Source organism: Myxocyprinus asiaticus, chromosome 4 (genome assembly GCF_019703515.2).
Source record: "Myxocyprinus asiaticus isolate MX2 ecotype Aquarium Trade chromosome 4, UBuf_Myxa_2, whole genome shotgun sequence".
NCBI classification, from domain to species: Eukaryota; Metazoa; Chordata; class Actinopteri; order Cypriniformes; family Catostomidae; genus Myxocyprinus; species Myxocyprinus asiaticus.
Genome location: NC_059347.1, coordinates 43,688,171 through 43,711,103, shown reverse-complemented (window position 1 = coordinate 43,711,103; position 22,933 = coordinate 43,688,171). Strand labels below are relative to the sequence as shown.

The following is a 22,933-nucleotide window of genomic DNA, read 5'->3' as shown; positions in this document are numbered from 1 at the left end:
TTCAGCTCATCTGCATTTTTGGTCTCTTGTTTCTCATTTTCCTCTTGACAATACCACATAGATTCTCTATGGGGTTCAGGTCTGGTGAGTTTGCTGGCCAGTCAAGCACACCAACACCATGGTCATTTAACCAACTTTTGGTGCTTTTGGCAGTGTGGGCAGGTGCCAAATCCTGCTCGAAAATGAAATCAGCATCTTTAAAAAGCTGGTCAGCAGAAGGAAGCATGAAGTGCTCCAAAATTTCTTGGTAAATGGGTGCAGTGACTTTGGTTTTCAAAAAACACAATGGACCAACACCAGCAGATGACATTGCACCCCAAATCATCACAGACTGTGGAAACTTAACACTGAACTTCAAGCAACCTGGGCTTTGAGCTTCTCCACCCTTCCTCCAGACTCTAGGACCTTGGTTTCCAAATGAAATACAAAACTTGCTCTCATCTGAAAAGAGGACTTTGGACCACTGGGCAACAGTCCAGTTCTTCTTCTCCTTAGCCCAGGTAAGACACCTCTGACGTTGTCTGTGGTTCAGGAGTGGCTTAACAAGAGGAATACGACAATTGTAGCCAAATTCCTTGACATGTCTGTGTGTGGTGGCTCTTGATGCCTTGACCCCAGCCTCAGTCCATTCCTTGTGAAGTTCACCCAAATTCTTGAATCGATTTTGCTTGACAATCCTCATAAGGCTGCGGTTCTCTCGGTTGGTTGTGCATCTTTTTCTTCCACACTTTTTCCTTCCACTCAACTTTCTGTTAACATGCTTGGATACAGCACTCTGTGAACAGCCAGCTTCTTTGGCAATGAAAGTTTGTGGCTTACCCTCCTTGTGAAGGGTGTCAATGATTGTCTTCTGGACAACTGTCAGATCAGCAGTCTTCCCCATGATTGTGTAGTCTAGTGAACCAAACTGAGAGACCATTTTGAAGGCTCAGGAAACCTTTGCAGGTGTTTTGAGTTGATTAGCTGATTGGCATGTCACCATATTCTAATTTTTTGAGATAGTGAATTGGTGGGTTTTTGTTAAATGTGAGCCAAAATCATCACAATTAAAAGAACCAAAGACTTAAACTACTCCAGTCTGTGTGCATTGAATGTATTTAATACACGAGTTTCACAATTTGAGTTGAATTACTGAAATAAATGAACTTTTCCACGACATTCTAATTTATTGAGATGCACCTGTAGATGTCATCCCAGATCAGAGGTCTGAATACAGTAACTTTAATTTTGCCACCCACCTCATAACAAATTCAATTCATCAGTGCTTGCAATCAGTAGGTTAACAGGATGCTTGATGCTGAGAATTAAGTGCATGCTTTTGACTGGTTGGGCTTCTTAAGGCCCACTTTATATCCAAACCAAAACACTGGATTTCAGTGAAGCCTTTCCTCCAAAAGCTCCATGGGTTGCTCATAAAGCCAGCAGCATTTCTCTTGCATAATTCATAGTACTGTGCAGTGCATCTAAAGAATGATTTAGTCCTGCAGTCTCCAGGTCTCTCCTATTCCCTTAATGATTGTATAATGGATGCATATCATTCTGGATATAGTCAAAGAATAGATAATGTCTCATATGTTTGAGTTTTCACAGGCAGTGATCAATCACCTAACACCATAGAAGTCATAAAACGATTATAGAGTTGCACAACTAACTGTGAACCCCATGGAATGTGCTCATAAATTTGTCCAAGGGTCAAATGTTCAATAGAATTTTTGCATATATTTTAGATCACATACTTTGTAGTTATTTTACATGTCCTGCTAGCAAGTTAAGTGAATTTACAGTCACTAATGTAAGATATGCTAGTTATTGACTTTGTTTGAAAGCATGCAGTCTCATTTGTTTATGCATTTTCTCCATTTCCTCAGTAAAAACAGCTTTGCAAAAAGGGGTAACTAGAGATCTCTTTTGAGGAGACACTTTTTACTTTCAGACCTGGTGAACATCTTGCATGTTCAATGCCATTGTATGTCATACATTCATAATTTTCTATTTTATTGAAAACACTTATGAATATCTGACACATGATGTATTATCATGTAGTGTGGGACAAAATAGAGAACACATCTCGTTCTCCAGTTAGTTCCAGTTTTCGGTGTTCAAAGCAGCGGAAAATAGCAAATAAAATTCAGAGACTTAATTATACATAATTATGTGATCAGTCTCTGCTGATACAGCACCTTTGTGTCACTGAGTAACATTTAATGTAAGAGCAATTATTTGTAGTGTTGTAAGCACTGTGAGTTTTTCCTTAAAATAAAGCATGGATCCCACCTATTCCAAGTCAGCAGCAATGTTTAATTTGCCTTTTTATTTTTATTTATTTTTTTATTTTATTTTTTTCAGGTCTTTGATCAGTTACATTAAAGAGAACTTCACACACACACACACACACACATATATATATATATATATATATATATATATATATATATATATATATATATATATATATATATATATATATATATATATGACCCATCAATGCCTTGCTCATTATCAAATCTGTCTTTTAGCTTGGCCTTTTTTACATTAGGAACTCATTATTTCCACATTTAACTAACATGGAATTACTTTCCAATGACATCTGTCCACAGTGTTACTCTGTTGCAAGAAGATCTCACTTCTGGCTAACAGCTGAGCAAATGCAAATCCTGAATAATGTTTTATACATGCCGGCACCTCGGCAAGCCACTGAGGTGTCCATTTAATGGACTGTGTCTGAAAAGATTACCCTCATAAAAGTAAATTTAGAAGCATCAGGCCAGGGTAAGTAAAGAAGAAGAAAGCCTTTATTATTGTCACACATTATACATTTTTTTCATATATACAGTGAAATTTCTTTGTTTTCACATAGCCATGACACGGCGCCCCTGGAGCAGATAGGGTCAAGGGCCTTGCTCAAGGGCCCAACAGTGGCATCTGTCCCATTGCTCAGGGATATGGTTTATTAGCTGTGAGTAAGGGCAGAGGAAATATCAGAGACCCTGGAGAGTGCGTTTCTCTCTGATTTATCTCTAGAATCAGCCCATTAAATGGGCATAAAGTATGCATTATAATGATGTCAGAGCTAGCAGAATCTGGGGATTCCCCAGGATTCTCCAAGTTGAGAGGTACATGTATATCAATGGGACTTTTTAAGATATCAGATCATTTTTTACACACATTTACAATCTGTATCATTGTATATTTTCTCATTAACATTTTCCCAGGCCTTTTTACGATGGTTTTGTTAAAAGCAAGTGAGCTTACTTTAATTATTACATACAGCTCTCTGAAATTTTTGTTAAATTGATTGGTCAATCAATTGTGGCCACTGCAGTCAAATATTTTTGTATTAAGACCACTAAAATGTATTTTTGACCATTGTCCCTGGCAACATATCTCCTACACTGTGCAAGTGTCATGTGTTTCTTAGTACTCTGCTGTCCCTTCTTCTCACATTATAAAATATTTTTAACTCAAATGAATGAATTTATTTACTTGCAGTCAGACGGTCATTGTTGAAAAATAAAAAATGAAATAAAAATAAAAACACACACAATGAAAAAGGTCCGGATTACCATGTTGAGTTTTGGGTTTATTTTGTGAATATGACTAATGGGCTTTTTTGGCCCATTTGACCAGGTGCCAATGCATCAGCTCCAGATCAACTGAGCCTGGCCTTGGCCTGGAACAGAGTGGACATCGCCCGGAGCCAGATCTTCATTTATGGACAACAGTGGCCTGTAGGCAATATGCATTCACACAAACACACGACCTCTGGGCACTTGTAATTACTCATAGATACTGTATACAGATACAGAGACACTTTATTGATCACAGAGAAGACATTTAATTAAAAGAAACACCTCTGTGTACCTCTGACTCTAATTGAACATGGTAGACACTAATGATTGTGACTTGCACACTGCATTTCAATCAGATTAAAATAAATGAATCAATTCATGGCTGTAACCTTTGAATACCTTTGCATCTGTTTTCAACATGTGAAGGTTTATTGTGTAATTTGCCCTAGACCTGTAAGCTTTATTTGTTTGTGCTCAGGTGGGTTCTCTAGAGCAGTCTATGCTGGATGCACTGGTGCTGGACAGAGTGGACTTTGTGAAGTTGCTGATTGAGAATGGAGTGAGCATGCACCGTTTCCTGACACTGTCCAGACTCGAAGAGCTCTATAATACGGTAATGCATCTACTTCCTGCATCTCTGTTGCAGAAATCACATGTCTATACAGATCACCCTCTATACACACACTATAATCTATAATGAAAATAACAATTTAAGCTTGTGCACTCTATAAAAATTGTTTACCAGTTAATCTAAAAATGTGCTTCATGTGGTAACTTTTAAATTAACTGGGTTTTATTCAAGAATATTAAACTGGGTTTAATTCAAGAATATTATTGGGGCAATAAAAATGAATGATATGATCCCTTTAAAGGTCAGATCATGCAGGTCTAGCACTAATCTTTACAGTGTATTTCTAAATAAATATGTGTTTAGATGTGTTTGTATGTTGAGGGAGATTGTGAATGGTTAAATGTGTTTCTGTTTGGCTGTTACAGAGGCATGGGCCATCCAACACCTTGTACCACCTCGTCAGAGATGTGAAGAAGGTAAGAATTCACTATGCATGCAACTGAGTGTGTGTGTTTCTGTATGCATGTGTGTGAATGTTTGTGTATGCATGTGTGTGAGTGGATGTGTAAGTCAGAGAGAGAGCATGTGTGTGCATGTGTGTGCGTGTGTGTGTGCGTGCTGTGTGTGTGTGTGTGTGTGTGTGTGTGTGTGTGTAGGTGGTAGATTAGTCTTAGATTTGTGTTGCATATTTAGCAAAGGTGTCTTTTCTGCTTCTTAGCTTGACAGACAGATTTGTCCAATTAGTTGCTTCCTTTGTTTCTGTCTGTGTCCTCTCTGCTTGTTTCAGTGATTTTCAGACTATCATACAGTTAGAACAGTGGGTTTGTTGCTTCTTAAGTCTCTAGTGTATAGTCGTTTTTCTTAATTACTATTTCTTAATGCATTTTCCAAGACATAATAGGACACTTGGTTGCCTTCTTTGTGCACTGTGTTGATATCTGTAGTCTTATAGTGACATCTGTGCATTAAAAATACTGCTAACTCTTCTTAAAAATTAGAAGTGGCTCATTATCACAGGTACAGAGTGAGGTTTTTATCTACTCTGTTAAATGGTTCTTCAACTTTTCTTTTCGGGCATTTGAGGGAACAAATCTTCTGTCGTCCATGGAGATTAACATTACTTTAAAATGTCTTGGGATGTTACATCAACTTACTCTTGTAAAAATGTCTTGCACAAATGCACTATTCCTTAGTGAATTTTCCATGACATAATGGGATGCTTGGTTGCCCTTTGTGTGCACAGTGGTGATTTCTGTAGTCTTATAGTGACAGCATATCCTGGCCAAAATTCCCCCTAATGGCCCTTATCTATCATGGCCTCCTAATAATCTCCATCCCTGAATTGGCTACATCACTCTACTCTCCTCTCCACCAATAGTTGTGTGTGGTGGGTGTTCTGGCGCACTATGGCTGCCATCACATCATCCAGGTGGATGCTGCACACTGGTGGTGGTTGAGGAGATTCCCCCTATACTATGTAAAGCGCTTTGAGTGCCTAGAAAAGCGCTATATAAATGTAAGGAATTATTTTTATTATTATTATATCCGAATACTGGAATCTCTTCTTAAAATAGAAATGACTCACTGCAGGAACACTGTGTGTGTGTGTGTTATTGTTTGTTTGTTTTTTTTATGTTCTTAACTTTTCTATCTGGGCATTTGAGGGCACAAATATTTTATGTGTCCATGGAGACTAAAATTACATTAAAATGTCTTTGGATGTTTCATCAATTTATACAAATATCTCCACTGCTGATTCAGATCAGCCAGTTGAAGCTTATTGTGGTATTTGCTGAGGTTGGAGTAATTAGCTCAGCTTAGAATATCTATGGTGGGCTCTGCATTGACAATTGCAGAGCCAGAGCAAAGTCTGTTTATCATAGTCATGAGGCTGGATGTGGGATATGATAGAAATTTTGCTAAGAGGGATTTGGCCTGTAGATCTTCTGAAAGGAGGAATCTAAGAACTTCATGTTTTCTTCATGTCGTTCATTTACAATCTAAATTTCAACACCCTGATAAGAAGTCTCTAATTGGAAAAGTTGTCTAACATTGGCATATCATGAAAATGAATTAAATTAGCAACTGAGGCATTGTTTACCTTTATTCACTTTATACCCTTTGCTCTTTTGTTGTCCCACCCATTATTGGAAATGTTTTCCCATATCCGTTTTCTTTCTCTCGACAGTTCTCTCTCAGTCACATTTTTGTTTTTGCCTTGTAGAAAGGCAGTTTCTTATGGTCAGTTCAATATGACACCAAACCAAGATTCTTGACTGGTTAGTCTCAGTGGGTGGTCTGTCCCTTTAATATGATTCTGTCTCACTGACCTTGTGTGTTCTTTCCAAGCAAGAATATCCAGGGTTCAGTTGGATCTACCTCAAGGTGAATCAGCCAATTTACTTCAGTTAACTTGATTCCTTCTAGCAATATGTTAGCGTGTTTTTGAAGTAAGAGTGTACTGGTGTGTGTTAGTGTGAACGTGGTGCATATGTATTTGAGTGCATGAATCATGTCTGACCTGACCTTTTGTCAGTTTCTTAGCCACAACTGTTGGTAATGGGTTCAGTGTCGCCATAAGTAACCTCTTTGCTTTCAGGGTAACCTGCCCCCTGACTACCGCATCAGCCTGATCGACATTGGATTGGTCATTGAATACCTCATGGGTGGAGCCTACCGCTGCAATTATACCAGGAAGAGATTTCGGACCCTCTATCACAACCTTTTTGGACCCAAGAGAGTATGTTATTTAACTTGTAAAAACACCACTTTTAAAGGAAAATTTCACCCAAAAATGAAAATTCTCTCATCATTTACTCACGCTCATGCTATCACAGATGTGTGACTTACTTCTGCTGAACACAACAAAGATTTTTAGAACATTTCAGCTTAGAACAGTCCTCACAATGCAAGTGAATGGGTACCAAAATCTTGAAGCTCCAAAATGCATATAAAGGCAGCATAAAAGCAGTCCATAATACTCCAATGGTAAAATTAATATCTTCTGAAGCGATGTGACAGGTGCGGGTGTGACACAGATCAATATTTAAGTCCTTTTTACTATAAATTCTCCTCTCTGCCCAGTAGGTGGCGATATTGGGAGGTGGAAGTTTTATAGTAAGAAAGGACTTAAATATTGATCTGTTTCTCACCCACTCTTATCATATCACTTCTAAAGATACTGTATGGATTTAACCACTGGTGTCATATGGATTACTTTTATACTCCCTTTATGTGCTTTTGGAGCTTGGTACCCATTACTTTGCATTGTGAGGACCTACAGAGCTGAAATATTCTTCTAAAAATATTTGTTTGTGTTCATCAGGAGAGAGAAAGTCATACACATCTGGGATGGCATGAGGGTGAGTAAATGATGAGAGAATTTTAATTTTTGGGTGAACTGTTTCTTTAAACATAGTTTAGTGATGACCTGTAGAAATATAGACTATATAAATGTATCTTCCCTAAAATGTTTAGGGAAAAAAAAATTTGCTTTTCAAACATGGGATTATTCTTTCAGGTTCCCACAAATGAAAACATAATTTCAAAAGAAATTTGTGATTTGTTTTGCTCAGTTTGCTCCTTGCATGACCCATCTGGGAAACAAGGTAAAAACATATTTTCCATCAGAGATGCAACAGAGAGATTGCATATGGAACTAACACAATCTAGATATTCAGTGCAGAGAGAATTTTACATACAGAGCAACTGCAGCAGTGCAGAGTGAACAGGAGCCAAAGCAAATTCTCAAGCCACTGACACCTGGATGATATCTAATTTCTTCACACACTTTAACACCTCAGAAGGCTCTGGGATCTAAAACACAAATCTAGGCCCTCTGACTCAGAATGGATTTCAGAGAGTCACAGAGAGGAGATGAAACATCACAGCTCCATCATGCCAATGTCACAGGAACAGTTTATCTGAAATAGTGTCTTACCCCTATGTGTTAATGAGTTTCTCTGAATATACATGTGTGAGCATATGCACTTCAATATTGTGAGAACATTTAATCTTATTTGCATGTATGCTCTGACCATTCTACTTATACGGCAGTATAAGCTTGAAATAGATCAGACATCAGCAGTACCACCAGAGATAATCTAAATGTATCATTGCATGATATAAGGAATCCCCTCTACTCATTAAACATGCCATGCTCTTAGAAACAGAAGGAGTCCCTATATTCGTGTTAATGAAGGGGATGGTAAAATTATTAAAAAATAAATAAATAAATCTAACATGCCTTGCTATTTTTGTTCTTCATATGTGCTTATGTTTGTGTGTGTTTTGTAGCCAAAAGCCCTAAAGCTGCTTGGAATGGAGGTGAGATTTATTTCTTCATTTTATGTATCCCACTGCTTTTCAATAAAATCCCCACTGAGTTTTATTGAAACTGTTTTGTTTAAGCTCTCTTTTTGATTTGGAGGTTTGAAGTTCAAGTAATGAAAGTTCATAATAAAATTGCTTCTTGGATTGCATGTTCAGAGGTTTTACAAATGCAATCCTAAACATTTCAGTTGCCTACAATTATCTTTAATGTTTGTATACAGGTTCTATTACTTGTCCTGGTCCTATTACTTTAAGTGACTTCTTTGAAAATATAAAACAGAGGCACTTTACTGGTTGTTTGTTTTTAATTAGTCAGAGTCTTGCTTTAGTAATTTTCAGGCATGAGGAATATACTGTAGTTAATATACGAAATGAATAATTAAAATATCTTTCTTCTATAAAAGGATGACATGCCCGTTAGAAGAGGGCGTCAGAAGACCACACGGAAGCGTGAGGAGGAGGTAGACATTGACCTGGATGATCCGGAAATCAATCATTTCCCCTTCCCGTTCCATGAGCTGATGGTCTGGGCAGTGCTGATGAAACGGCAGAAGATGGCCTTGTTCTTCTGGCAGCATGGAGAAGAGGCCATGGCAAAAGCCCTCGTTGCCTGTAAGCTCTGCAAGGCAATGGCTCACGAAGCATCAGAGAACGACATGGTAGATGACATCTCACAGGAACTCAATCAGAACTCAAGGTATGAAATGCACTCAAGCAGCTTAAGATCTAACAGAGGCCAATTTACCTTATGAAATTAAAGCCTAGATGAGAATTTATCTTCAGCCTAATTCATAATTCCACTGCCAGCATAACAATCACATTTTTATCTGGGGTGGAGAAGTTTGACCATCTGTTATATGCCAAATTGGCCTGCCATCAAAGTCGCAGTCACTGATCTCAAAGACCAATTTCAAGCCTTTGTCTCCTTTGTATTGGTATTTGAGACCTTGTAATCCTGCTTGCACACATTAAGCAAACTTACCATTTTTCTGTAGAGATGTTTGATATGCAAAACTAATTTTCATAATCAACTAGTATGTGGGCTGCCTGAAGGAATCTGTCATAACAAAGCCCTGTATAATTAAGCTGGTTTCGAGTTCATTTGACCCCGATCGGACATGTTTCTTAGGGGTCATTTACAAAGAACACATTCATGTGTTCTAAAATGACCAAACAGAGTGCAACGAAATTGTACAGAATGCTGGGGTCTCGCATTTTAAGAAATGGAATTTTAAAATGCTAAACTTGTGTTGGGATGCTCGAAAAACAGCATGAGATGTGACGAAATGGGTGAAGACGTTCATCTAAATGTGATCTACATTTTGTGTCCCCATCAAAAATGACCGGGCTATTAAGATTGTGGTAACACTTTATAATAATTGTCCATCATTAATAGGTAATTATGCAGGAATTAATGCAGGATGAATGAGTAGTACTACATTAACACTTTAGTTACTACTATTAACTAATATAGAAACATGATTAACCAGTCAGTAAGTAATAGTGAACTGATGACTGAGGTAGTTCACTGTTCACTGGTAATCAGTAATTACTGAATTTGATTTGCCTCTTTAAAAACTATTAACTAACTATGGCTAATTTAAAATAACTGCTAATTAATTACTAATTAAAACTTTAATATGTGTCTAAAATGTGAATGATTATGTTTTTATTGTGAACATGATCATGAAATGATCGCCTTCAGAGAAACTTGCGCCTCATGTGTTTTCTTTGCTGGAATTCATTTATGAACATAACAGCTCTTTAAATCATGGCCACAGTGTCTGGTAGAGTATTATAATCAGCTTACAGATGTTTGTGCCCAACATGTGTATTCCTTGGGATATCTCTTCTGTTCATTACAAATTATTAACTTCGGCAGGTTTGATATTGCTGGAGGTCTTTTTAAAATAATTTTGGTAACCCATAAGTAAGCAAGTCAAGTCAAGTGTTACCACATAAACATGAAGGAATTACTAATAATTTTAAAGTGAGGGTAATGGTAATGCATTATTAATTAATGAATACACACTTGAATATACACAACTTTTTTTTTTTTTTTTTTTTTTTTTTTTACAAATCATTTTTAAAATGCATTTTTTTATTCATAGATACTGTAGGGTAATCTTACAAGAAGTGTTTAATTTTATGTGAAGTGCATTTTTTTTTTTCTGAGTAACTTAAAGGTGCAGTATGTAAGCTTCAGAAACCCTTATTATTAATGACACCTGTGGCCATTAAGTGAACTGCAGCCAGCTACCTGTTGCTCGTGCTCGCACTCGCACTCGTGCACACACGCCATAGGGATGCAAGCAAGCAAACATCGGCCAAAACAATGACATAACGTACAAAGAGACTGAAAGTGAACTACCGGCATCATGCTGACAGATAAGGTAGCATAATTAAAATTACACAGTTATGATTGTTTTACTACAAACTTTGAGACTAACCTAAAACTACTTATCAGCTAACATAACATACTGATACACACGTACAGCTACATACTACCGAACTATACCAGACAGTTTACTGTTGCACTGCACTGTTATATGTCTTGTATGTCATATGTTGTACTACGATCAAGAAACTAGCGTATTTGCTTAAATTTATCCTGTATACCTGACTTTTAGTATAAAGAGAAGATCATTGAAATTATTTGAAAGTTACGAAGCAAGGTAGCTTGCAATTCATCAGCGTTAGCAGGTAGGATCAAGTTAGCATGCCTTAGCTGATAGACAGTTTGCAGTTGGACTTTTTGTTTCTGATTAGTTTCTCAAGCCACAAGGGCACCCGAGAATTGCCTGCTTATGACTGTCTGTCCATGACACTCCAAGCAGGCGATCCAGTCCGTGTAAACTGAAATTTGTCAAGAGATTGCTACTGGATCCCCACTACAGCGTAAGAGCAACTTCAAAGTAATAGTGCTTCACATGCGCTATTTAAGCAATATCACACGAGCAAGAGTGCGATATGGCCCTACATCAGCACTGCTGTGATTTGGCCGTAGGTAATCACAGCAGTGCTGATTTAGGGCCATATAGCACAATTGCAAGTGTGATATTGCTTATATACAACAGTTCAATGAACAAGTACATTTAAAAAAATTAGGAAAAATTGAGTACGGTCATAAAAACGCATTTGTACATGGAACTACTTTCTTACGCAACGGATCAGAATCTGCCGTTTCTGGTTCAAACCAAATGATGCATCCAAGCCTTCGTTAGTAATTCAAAAATGTCACTTCAGAAATAGCATCATGGCTTGTGCTGTTTCTAACAAGTTATTGGATAAACAAGGATGTGTGTGTGTGTGACAGAGAGAGAGAGAGAGAGAGAGAGAGAGATGGAGTGTGTGCGATCACCTGTTGCCACTCCCAAGCAGAGATACTGTCAGCTTTCTGAAGATCAGCTTTCTCAGTTGAAAAGTAGCCGTACAAGCAGGGGTATTTCTCCCTATTTTGCAGTAGCCGGTGCACAAAAGTCTTTCACTATATAAACCGCAATCTCCTCCATTTTAAACAGCACGTCCTCTCCAATGTGGAAAGTCCGGTAAGAGGTAAGCGCCTTGAATTTGTGTAATTAATCAGTCTGTTGTGTCTCTCAGCTATGATGAGCCTTAACGCTGAAGTTTAAAGCTATTTCCTAGCTTTATTAGTGTAGTAGTGATCACGGAGCGCTGTTGTATGTAAACAGTGACTGACTTATGTATATGCTATTTAGCCAACTATATTAAATTGTGTGATAAATTAGCATTATATCGGCTACCCTGCTCTCTAGATATCGGCATCGGTCAAAAACCCAGATCAGTCGACTGCTAGTCAACACACTAATTAAAGCGCCGCCGCTAAAAATATCAAAGCTAAAAAATAATCTAGTTGACCACATCATTAACTAGTTGGTGTTGGAGTAGCAGTCTCCATTATGACCCATCCCTAGTATGATCTTTCATGCTTATGTGCATGTAAATGTGTCTGTGGTACGGAAATATTCCATTGATTTTTTTATCTGTCAGGGAGTTTGGTCAGCTGGCTGTCGAGCTGCTGGATCAGTCCTATAAGCAGGACGAACAGATGGCCATGAAGCTGTTGACCTACGAGCTGAAGAACTGGAGTAATGCCACCTGTCTGCAGCTGGCTGTGGCTGCCAAACACAGGGACTTCATCGCACACACCTGCAGCCAGATGCTCCTCACCGACATGTGGATGGGACGCCTGCGTATGCGCAAGAATTCTGGCCTGAAGGTCAGACCTGGGAGGAAACTTGACACAGACCATGGTCTCAGTGATAGACATGTTACATACAGTACATACTGTAATATCAGCCATTGCAAAGGACTTACTCTGTATTGGTATTTTTACAGATTACTGTATTTGGTGGTGTAGGGTGCCAAAGGGAGTGCTCACAGCTTTTAAGGGTCACCTTTAAGTGATCTTTTGATAGGCGAATCCATCATCTTTTTTGCATTTACCCCCATAAACATGAGGTCAGCAACTTACGCAGGGTCTTAAGTGCTCAGTTTCAGGACTCTAGCTGTGGTGACATTTGTGAAACTGACTCAAAGATCATATGTAATCATATTTCTTAGTAGAGAGATACCAAAATGACAGCAAAGGTCATTTCAAAAGTCAAATTAAGTTGGCTGGTCATGTAAAGAAAAACAATTTACAAAGTGCAGAAAAATGCTTTAAATGGATAATTGAGTAACCCTCATGTTGTTCCAAACTGTTATGACTCTCTTTCTTCCAAAGAACACAAAAGACAATGTTAGGCAGTATGTTAGTCACCATTCACTTTTATTGCATCTTTTTAGATACAGTAATAAATTAGAGATACAATAAAGATGAGTGGTGACAAAGGCTGTCATTCTGTGCAACATCTTTTTTTTTTTTTTTTTCACAGAATAAAAACATATGGTTTGGAACAACATGAGGGTGAGTAAATGATGACAGAATTTGCATTTTTGGGTAAACTTTTTTGGTTCAGCGGTTAAGGCTCTGGGTTACTGATCAGAAGGTCGGGGGTTCAAGCCCCAGCACCGCCAAGATGCCACTGTTGGGCCCTTGAGCAAGGCCCTTGACCCTATCTGCTCCAGGGGTCCCGTATCATGGCTGACCCTGCACTCTTACCCCAGCTTAGCTGGGATATGTGAAAAAAAAGAATTTCACTGTATATGTGCAAATGTATAATGTGTGATAAATAAATAAATATAATTATTTGACTCAGGTTGGAAAGGTTGTTGAAAATAGATTAAAGAGGAAGTTGTATTGATAGGTAAGGGAAAGTGTATTTGATTTTGGGAATTCTACTCCAAAGAGACTTTTAATGGAATTATTAAATGGGCTCTTTGTTAAAATGATAAATTCAACAGAATTCTGACCTATCTATCAGAAATAAATTTTCTTCATTGACATGGTTGGCCTGTAAATGGTCAAAGCTTCAACCTTTAGTTTAGACATTCTTAGATAGATATTTTGCCAGCCCCTGATAAATAAATTTTACAACTCTCCTTTTCAGTTTTCTCTCATGCTCTGTTTTACGTTTGTCTGTTGTGTCCAACAGGTTATCCTGGGCCTACTTCTCCCCCCTTCCATATTAAGCCTTGAGTTAAAAAATAAGGACGAAATGTCATATATGCCTCAGGATCAGGACACCTACCTCCAGGAGAAGGATGTGGATGAACCTGAGAAACAAGCTAAGGAGAAAGAGGAGGAGGACATGGAGTTCACAGTAAGATCTTACTGTGAGACGCAGTACAACTCCGTGGTGAGAGCACCCACCTTAGCCTCGTTTCTTAGCTTATAGCCTAGCACACTCGTGCGCATACACACGTTTGCACATACTTAGGCACATCTGCTCTGCTCTGTGGAAGTCCTGCCCCCAATTTGGCCTCCTAACAACGCTTCCAATTTGTTTAGTTTTTTCGAGTCCATGGCTCCTTGTCATATAGAGAACCATACCGACCCTGCGGTTCTGACATTCTCCCCCACCTCACCCGACACCCCCTCTCTCATGTTTCCCTTTCTCTTCGTTCCTCGTTGTCAAAGCGAAGACGCGTGGTTGTGGAGTTGTATCGTGTCTCCGTCTGCCTCTGTCCTTGTCTGTTTCTTTTCTTTTAGCGAGGGTCTCGTCTGAAGTACGGTACTGTGACTGAATGCTGCCTGTGTCTTTATCATTCATGCAACTACAGCACCATTGTGCATGTTAAAGGCTCGTCTCTCCATTGCATTATGTTAGCTGACTTGATCTGCCATCTCCATGACTACAACCTTCACTTTTAAGTTCAACAAGAGTTTACCTTCCTACTTTCACACAAAACTGCACGGAGATCGTCATTCAGTCTTCCACTGGGAACTATCAAGTGTTGCTCTCAAGAAACAGGTCAACCCAAAACGTTAATTAGAGATGTAGTCCAAAAGTTACTTGGTCTAAACATTTGAAAAGGACTACAATTCCCAGAAATCTGGACAAGTGACTGGGCTGAGCTGATCTTGAACAACACAGTTCCAAAAACGGAAGCTTTTCCCCTCACCTCACTGTGAATATATTGCAGATATATGAGGTTACAATGCAAGATGAAAATTGTATTGCAATTTATTGGAATGTTCTTCCAGACTGAACAGACTGTTAAAGCAATATTTTAGTCTGAAAACATTAAAATGCCAGTGCCGAAATTAGGGCTGACTGTGGACATAAACTGTGAAATAAATAAACTGTATTTCATTGCATTTAGAAGGTGTGTGTATTGTAAGATTGTACTAGGGTTCAGCAGCTTAGCTTTACCTAACAGCTTGAACAGCAGAAAAGTTGTTGCAATACAATTCTGCCATGATGTCCAAGAGCGTGCCATATTTTCCATTTATGGGATAAGCTCCCCACTCTTGGATTAAGGATGTGTCTAAATAACCCATGGCACTGGGCATTTTCATCCCCCCCCCCCACTTCCTCTCTTTTCCTCTCTCTTCCTCTCTCTCTCTCTCTCTCTCTCTCTCTTTCTCTCTCTCTCTCTCTTCTTCCTCACGACCATTCCCAGGCAGAATCATCAATGCCCAGCTCATACCGAATATGTCACTGCCTTAGCACTCAGTATTGAACTGCAGTGTTTGAAACAGCTGCATGCAATTCTGGGTGTAAAGCCATGATATGTAAATAGTATGTTAAAGCAATGTTCTCTCTCTCTCTCTCTCTCTCTCTCTCTCTCTCTCTCTCTCTATTTTTCCATCCTTTGTACTTTGCTCAGGCCATGCTGGGAAATGTGAGTTCAGAAGCATCCCGAAAGAAACAGGTGGAGGAGGTGCAGAAACGCCATCGGCTGATTCCATTGGGACGCAAAATTTACGAGTTTTACAACGCTCCTATTGTCAAGTTCTGGTTTCACACGGTAAAGCCCAGCTATGCCGTCATTTAAAAAAAAAAAACAGCACCCAGTATTATGTCATGTACTTAGCATATCAGATTTATAAAATCATTCAGTGCCTGCCGTACCGTACATGTCCACAAGCGCAGAAAAGCAGAGTGAAAGCAGAATGCAGCAATGCAGCAAGAAAATTTAATTTTATGCACATGAGAGGTTGAAAACACAGAGTGGCTGACAATCTCAGATCATAATCATATTGCAAATGCAGCTTTTATTGTACCTTGGCAAAACATGTTTCAAAAGTGTATAAAATCACACCATATTTAATCTTCATGCATTCAGGAATAAAGTTAGCATTTTTTCTTATACTGCAGTCATGCATATATGATGATCAATTTGATTGTGTATTGAAAGCAATCACAGATCATAATAAAAGACAAACACTTACTGTACATTTTACAGACACACCCCCAAGCAGCAGACCTCTGGCATTTTGGGCGACATTAAGCAGGTTTTTTTCTGCGCCAGTGGACATAAAGTGTTAGAAATATACAGTACCATGTGAGTGAATTCTTCAGGAAAATGTCCCATGAAATCTTTCAGTTGAGAATAAAGTGGAGAAATCCATATCAGGTCTAGGGGGAGAGAAATGTTCAAATGCTGGCAAGAATAGATCAAATCCGGCAAAGTTTTTTTATTTTTAGTTAGCCTCATCTATGTTTTAAATATAGGCCATGAATCTGAAAAATCTTTAGGCTCCTAAAGATGAACAATTCTGCTCTGTGTGCTGTGTGTGTTATTTACTCTCTCTTTTTTCTCCTTCTCTTTTTTCTCTTTGCTTTTACACTCTCTCTTTCCCATCTCACAGTCACGTTGTAATGTTTAGACTGAGCCGTATTTCTGTGCTGCACTTGTAAGAGTGTACAGTATATCAATATTTCTACTGTTCTCATAAAACCAGAATTTGTTTACAGAAAAAAGAGCATTACCCTGAAACGGCAGTGAGAACTCTGGTGTTTTTTATGTTGATGCTGCAGAAAAATCTTTCCTTTTTCCGCAGAACCATCTGCAGACACTTTTTGCTTTGTTCTAAATAAAAATGAACAGTGCGTCCTGTTCTGAAAATCTTAAGTGTAACCCTACAAATATTAGCCTGACAGTGTTCTCAGTGCAACGTGATTTTGAAAGATTTCACACATGCTTGTGTGAAAAGGAAAGTATGTAACATAACCATAGGTAGAATATACAGTATAGTGAATTTAACAGACACTGTTTACTGTTTGAGCTGAAACAAGGAAAAGAGTATTTTATTTTATTTATTTTTTTTATTAACCTAATCGTGATGTTGTCTTTGTATTCTCACAGTTGGCCTATGTAGGTTACTTGATGCTCTTCAACTATATTGTGTTGGTGAAGATGGACCTGTGGCCCTCTCCCCAGGAGTGGATTGTTATTGCCTATGTCTTCACCAATGGCATCGAAAAGATGAGAGAGGTGAGAGAGAAAATATTTTTGCTTTCTCAGTACTAATTCCTAGGAATCTCCTTTTTACTGTAAAATCTCTCTTCTTTCCTGACACTTCGATCCCTGAGGTGTGGGGGGAACATGATTTATTGATATTTATTATTATTATCTATGAATTAAATTCTTATATAATGTCACGGCTGCTGTTCAGTTAAAAAATATGTTAAAAGCATTTTAGCAACCTTCACAATTGTATTTACCATTGAGGAGACTTCAGGAGAAAAATGTTGCTCCTTTAGTGAAATAGCCCTCTTCTGGAATTCAGTCAACACAAACACTTTTGCTTCATGAAGTTTGTGTCTGTCCCTGGTTTACAATTGGCTTGGAAAGTTCATTTGTCCAACATCAAGGCTGTCACCATACTTCTGTACCTGTATTGTTGTACCTGTCTCTTAGATCCTCATGTCAGAGCCAGGGAAGCTCCTGCAGAAGGTCAAAGTGTGGTTACAGGAATACTGGAACGTCACTGACCTCATGGCCATCCTCATATTCTCCATTGGGATGGTGCTCCGCCTACAAGACCCGCCCCTGATGAGCTATGGAAGGGTCATCTACTGTGTCAATATCATTTATTGGTACATACGCCTGCTTGACATCTTCGGAGTGAACAAATATCTGGGTCCATATGTCATGATGATAGGCAAGATGGTGAGGGGCACTGATCATTCAGTTTAATAATAAACTCTGAATACAAAAAACACGCCTCTAAATGAAAAAGAATGCAACAGACAAATTATGCTTTTACAGAAATGACTTAATATCCTAACATTGACTCTAACACTCTCTCTTTCCTTTCCTTTTCACCTTCTTCAATAATCCGGGATGAATGTAGATGATTGACATGATGTATTTTGTGATCATCATGTTGGTTGTGCTGATGAGTTTCGGGGTGGCACGACAGGCCATCCTCAATCCCAATGAAGACCCATCCTGGATGCTGGCACGCAATATCTTCTTCATGCCATACTGGATGATCTATGGAGAGGTGTTTGCTGACCAAATTGACCGTAAGGCTGGCTTCTTACTAATATTTAACCTTTCTGAGGTATTAGTGAAAGACTCTGGGTATGCTGCCAATTTAGGTGCCTACACACTAGAGTTCACACTGCATCAGAGAATGCTGCATATCCATTTATTTCAGATGATATGGTGCGTTTTTCAAAAAAAAAAACAACCAACCTAGTCTAATAGAATTGTGTTACTATACCTACTGTACATAATTTGCTTAATTATGTTTATGTATTTGTTGTATGTAAGCTTTAATTAAAATGAGTTTTATTTTGCCCGTAAATAAAATATTAGAGCCACTAAAACAACTACTTTTATTCCCCATTGCAAAAATCACAAGTAAAATGGCAGATTATTAGTTCATAAACATTTATTTTCACCCTGTTCCTCACACAATGCTGTCTTATATCAAAACACTTTTACTATTGCACATGACTTGTAAGGTGAAACATTTTACTGTTTGCATTACATAATCAACTAAATTTACTAAAATTAACTAAAGCTTGTTTGATTGTAATGAAATTGTGCGGTAGCTCAACTGATGATCAACTGAGCATTGCAGTTGCCATTCAAAGAACTGGAGTCCTGAAGAGTCAACACGTGATTTAAAAGTGTCATAGAAGCAGCACAAAATGTTGTGGTTACAATTGCGGTTTTCATTTCATATTTGCTTTAATGATGGGTAGGTTTCTTTAGTTGAATTAAAACTCGATAGAGCATTAACCCTTAAAACATCTATTTTTCATCTCACATTTGCTTTTTATGACACTATTGATCAGAGGAGGGTAGAGTAGCCAAAAACTGTACTCAAGTAAAAGTACAATTACTTAAAAAAAATTATTACTCAAGTAGAAGTAAAAGTGCTTACATAAATAATTACTTGAGTTAGAGTAAGAAAGTATCCAATTAAAAGAGTAATCAAGTAGTGAGTAATTTGTTACTTTCACAAATGACATAATGGACGTTAACTCCCTACCTTCCATTACATAATACACATTTAACATGTATTACAGAATTATTATTTTTATTATTATTATTAATGGAAATTCTGTCATCTTTCACCATCATGTTGTTCCAAACCCATATGGCTTCTTCTTCCATGCAACACAGTAAGGAGATTTTAGACAGAATGTTAGCCTTGGTCACATTTAATGTTTTTTTTTTGTTGTTGTTGTTGTTGTTGTTGTTGTTGTTTTTATATATTTTGAAAGTGAATGGTGACTGAGACTGTCAGTCTCTAACATTCTGTCCAACATATTTTGTGTTCCAAAGAATACAAAGTGTCACACGGGTTTGGAACAACATGAGGATAGGGAAATGATGACGTAATATTAAATTATGGCTGAGCTATCACTGTAAAGGGGTAGTTCACCCAAAAATGAAAATTCTCTCATCATTTACTCACCCTTATACCATCCCAGATGTGTATGACTTCCTTTTTTCTGCAGAACACAAATTATGATTTTTAGAAGAATATTTCAGCTCTGTAGGTCATTACAATGCAAGTGAATAGGTGCCAAAATGCTGATGCTTCAAAAAGCAAATGCAGACACCATAAAAGTAATCCATACGATGTAAATCCATAACTTCAGAAGTTATATGATAGGTGTGGGTGAGAAACAGATCAATATTTAAGTAATATTTTGCTAGAAGTTCTTCTCCCAGCCCAGCAGGGGATGTGATATGCAGCGATATGCAGAGAAGAATGTGAATCACCAAAACAAAAGAAGAATGTGAAAGTGATCTGTTTCTCATCCACACCCATCACATCACTTCTGAAGATATTGATTTAACCACTGGAGTCTTATGGATTACTTTTATGCAGACTTATGTGATTTATTTTTTAGCTTTAAAATGTTGGCACCCATTCACTTGCATTGTATGGACTAAAGAAGCTGAGAAATTATTTTAAAAATCTTCATTTGAGTTCAGCAGATGAAAGAAAGTCTTACACATCTGTGATGGCATGAGGGTGAGTAAATGATGAGAGAATTTTTTTTTTTTTAATTTTTTGGGTGAAATATCCCTTTAAGGGCTCTTGTCAGATCTGGATGAATTTGTCAATAAGAAGAGAGGTTTTGAAGCCTTTCTAGTAATTATTACAGTGAAAACGTGAACAATGTCCCACAGGGACATTATATATAATGCTGAAATGTAAACCAAAGCAAGATCATGTTTTATTAATGCCTACTTTCACTATTTCATAGCTTTTAGTTGTTAGTTCAGTGTAGTTACAGTTTTCAGTGTCAAAAGAATTTAGATCATTAGTTCTGTACACAGTACCACCGCTCCCTAAACACAGAGTATGCAGCCTGCATAGGGCACCACGTGCAGAAATGCTGTCTGTTCACGCTCCAGTTGTCAATTACACGTTCGGCAGAGCAAAAGGCATTTACACTTAACATGGATGTTTACATGGATTTATACAGTTAATCAGCCCGAAGTAGCTGCAATAGTTTCCAGTACCCCCACGAGGGAGCGTGGTAAATGCGTAAATACTGCTTGCGGGACGTGGGACAAAGCGCACTGATATATTGCTGCAGATTTAAAAATGTACACTTAAAAACTGATGTCACAAGAGCCCATATTTACAGAATCACCCTGAAAATTACCATCACCATGACACAGAAAAGCCTGCATTATCATTTAGAGCCACAACTTACCTCAGCATGCTGCCTTAACTTGGAACTGCAATTTTAATCTTGAAATATCCACTTGACTTGGTGTTGCATGACGAAACTATTCTTTTTTCACTGTGCAGAGCTAAGAGAGTGTTTCACTTAGTTAGAAGAGCATGATGCTGCAGCAGTGATGGACTCGCAGCTGTGTGAACTTCCGCTGTTATAAAAGTCCCATTCAATAATCTCTCAGTAAATTACGCATTCATTAAAATTAAATCCAATAATGTAACGACAGGAACACTGCCCATTGTAACGAAGTAAATGTAAATTTTTTCATTAGAATTTTATTTGAGTGACAGTAAAAAGTACCCACATTTAAACCTACTAATTTTTCCCAAAATGTTACTCAAGTAAATGTAACGGAGTAAATGTAGTTACTGCCCACCTCTGCAATTGATTAAGTTTAGGTTTAAGATTTAGGGTAGGGAGTTTGGAAGGTTTTGTTGATTAAAAACTCTAGAGCATTAACCTTAAAAAGCTTATCTGTTTTAGCACCTCACAGTAGACATTTCAGCTCAGAACTGCTGCGATGTGTAATGAACTACGTAATATAATTTTGCCAAAATCTCACCACAGGCATGCAATTGTCATAATATTAGGCTGGAAAACATGCAAGTGTTTGCCAAAGTGGCATTCCATCTCTATGACCAAAAGTTTAGAATATTTTAACTTTTGCAGCAATGTACTGTGACGTGGGTATCCGTTGACCAATGAGAATCTCAGAGAGGTGGGTCTAGTTTTGCTTTCGGAAAACCAATTCACTGTATTCCTGCTTCATTTCAAACTGGCACAGCTCTTTCCACACCCTCAAAATGCACACATTCCTATCCGTCAAATGCTCCATCAGAGCTTTCTGCTTTTTTTTTTTTTTTTGTGTAAGCATCCTTACACACTCAGTCTTTACGCTTCATGATTAAAGGGTTAGTTCACCCAAAAATGAAAATTCTCTCATCATTTTCTCACCATCATGCCATCCCAGATGTGTATGACTTGCGTTCTTCTGCAGAACACAAATGAAGATTTTTAGAAGAATATCTCAGCTCTGTAGATCCTCACAAATCAAGTGAATGGTGGCCAGAACTTTGAATCTCCAAATATCACATAAAGTCAGCATAAAGGTAATCCATATGACTTTAGTGGTTTAATCCATGTCGTCAGAAGCGATATGATAGGTGTGGGTGAGAAATATTTTAGTCTTTTCTTTACCATAAATCTCCACTTTTACTTTTACTTCCACATTCTTCTTCTTTTGTTTTTGGAGATTAGCATTCTTGGTGCATATTGCCACCTACGGGATGGGGCTGGTTTATGGTGGAGATTTATAGTAAAAAAATTACTTAAATATTGATCATTTCTCATTCTCACTCACAACTATCTTATCGCTTCAGGAGATTTAACCACTGGAGTCTTCTAGTGGTTTCTTCTAAAAATCTTAATTTGTGTTCTGCAGATGAAAAAAAGTAAAAGAAAAATAAATAAATAAATCTGGGAAGGCATTAGTAAATAATTAAAGAATTTTAATTTTTGTGGGAACTATTCCTTAAATGTTCAGCTTGTATAAAAGAATGTGGAGAGCTGTCAAAAATGGCATCTGGTCTGATTTTGCATTTAACAGTGGATGAAACATTTAGTTTGGATCAATAGGAGACTTTTTTCATGGTTTATTGTTGTGTCTACACTCTTAAAATGGTGTCATATTCTGTAAATGGTTGCACTTATATTGTCATTACAGGAGGATGTGGATCAATGCTGCTGTTTTAAAATGGTTTTAAGATGCAAGTGTCAGACTGCACATAAAAAATCAGCAGCAACAGTCTGAATCAGAAAAACACTGACATATTCCAAAATAAACATTATTATTAACAGTATATTTTTTATGGGTTGCTTAGCTTACA

At 37.8% G+C, this 22,933-nt stretch overlaps 1 protein-coding gene across 2 annotated transcripts in view; it reads left to right on the top strand.

Annotated features, from left to right (window-relative positions):
• LOC127433615 (transient receptor potential cation channel subfamily M member 3-like) overlaps positions 1–22,933 on the top strand; it is a 217,087-nt gene that overhangs the window by 174,601 nt on the left and 19,553 nt on the right. For both annotated transcript variants that reach the window (XM_051685663.1, XM_051685668.1), the window contains exons 10-21: positions 3,628–3,728; positions 4,048–4,182; positions 4,566–4,616; positions 6,740–6,880; positions 8,437–8,466; positions 8,877–9,169; positions 12,484–12,712; positions 14,031–14,234; positions 15,709–15,849; positions 17,191–17,319; positions 17,746–17,997; positions 18,182–18,356. In XM_051685663.1, the coding sequence (XP_051541623.1) occupies positions 3,628–3,728; positions 4,048–4,182; positions 4,566–4,616; positions 6,740–6,880; positions 8,437–8,466; positions 8,877–9,169; positions 12,484–12,712; positions 14,031–14,234; positions 15,709–15,849; positions 17,191–17,319; positions 17,746–17,997; positions 18,182–18,356 (1,881 nt within the window). The remainder of the gene's footprint in view (positions 1–3,627; positions 3,729–4,047; positions 4,183–4,565; positions 4,617–6,739; positions 6,881–8,436; positions 8,467–8,876; positions 9,170–12,483; positions 12,713–14,030; positions 14,235–15,708; positions 15,850–17,190; positions 17,320–17,745; positions 17,998–18,181; positions 18,357–22,933) is intronic.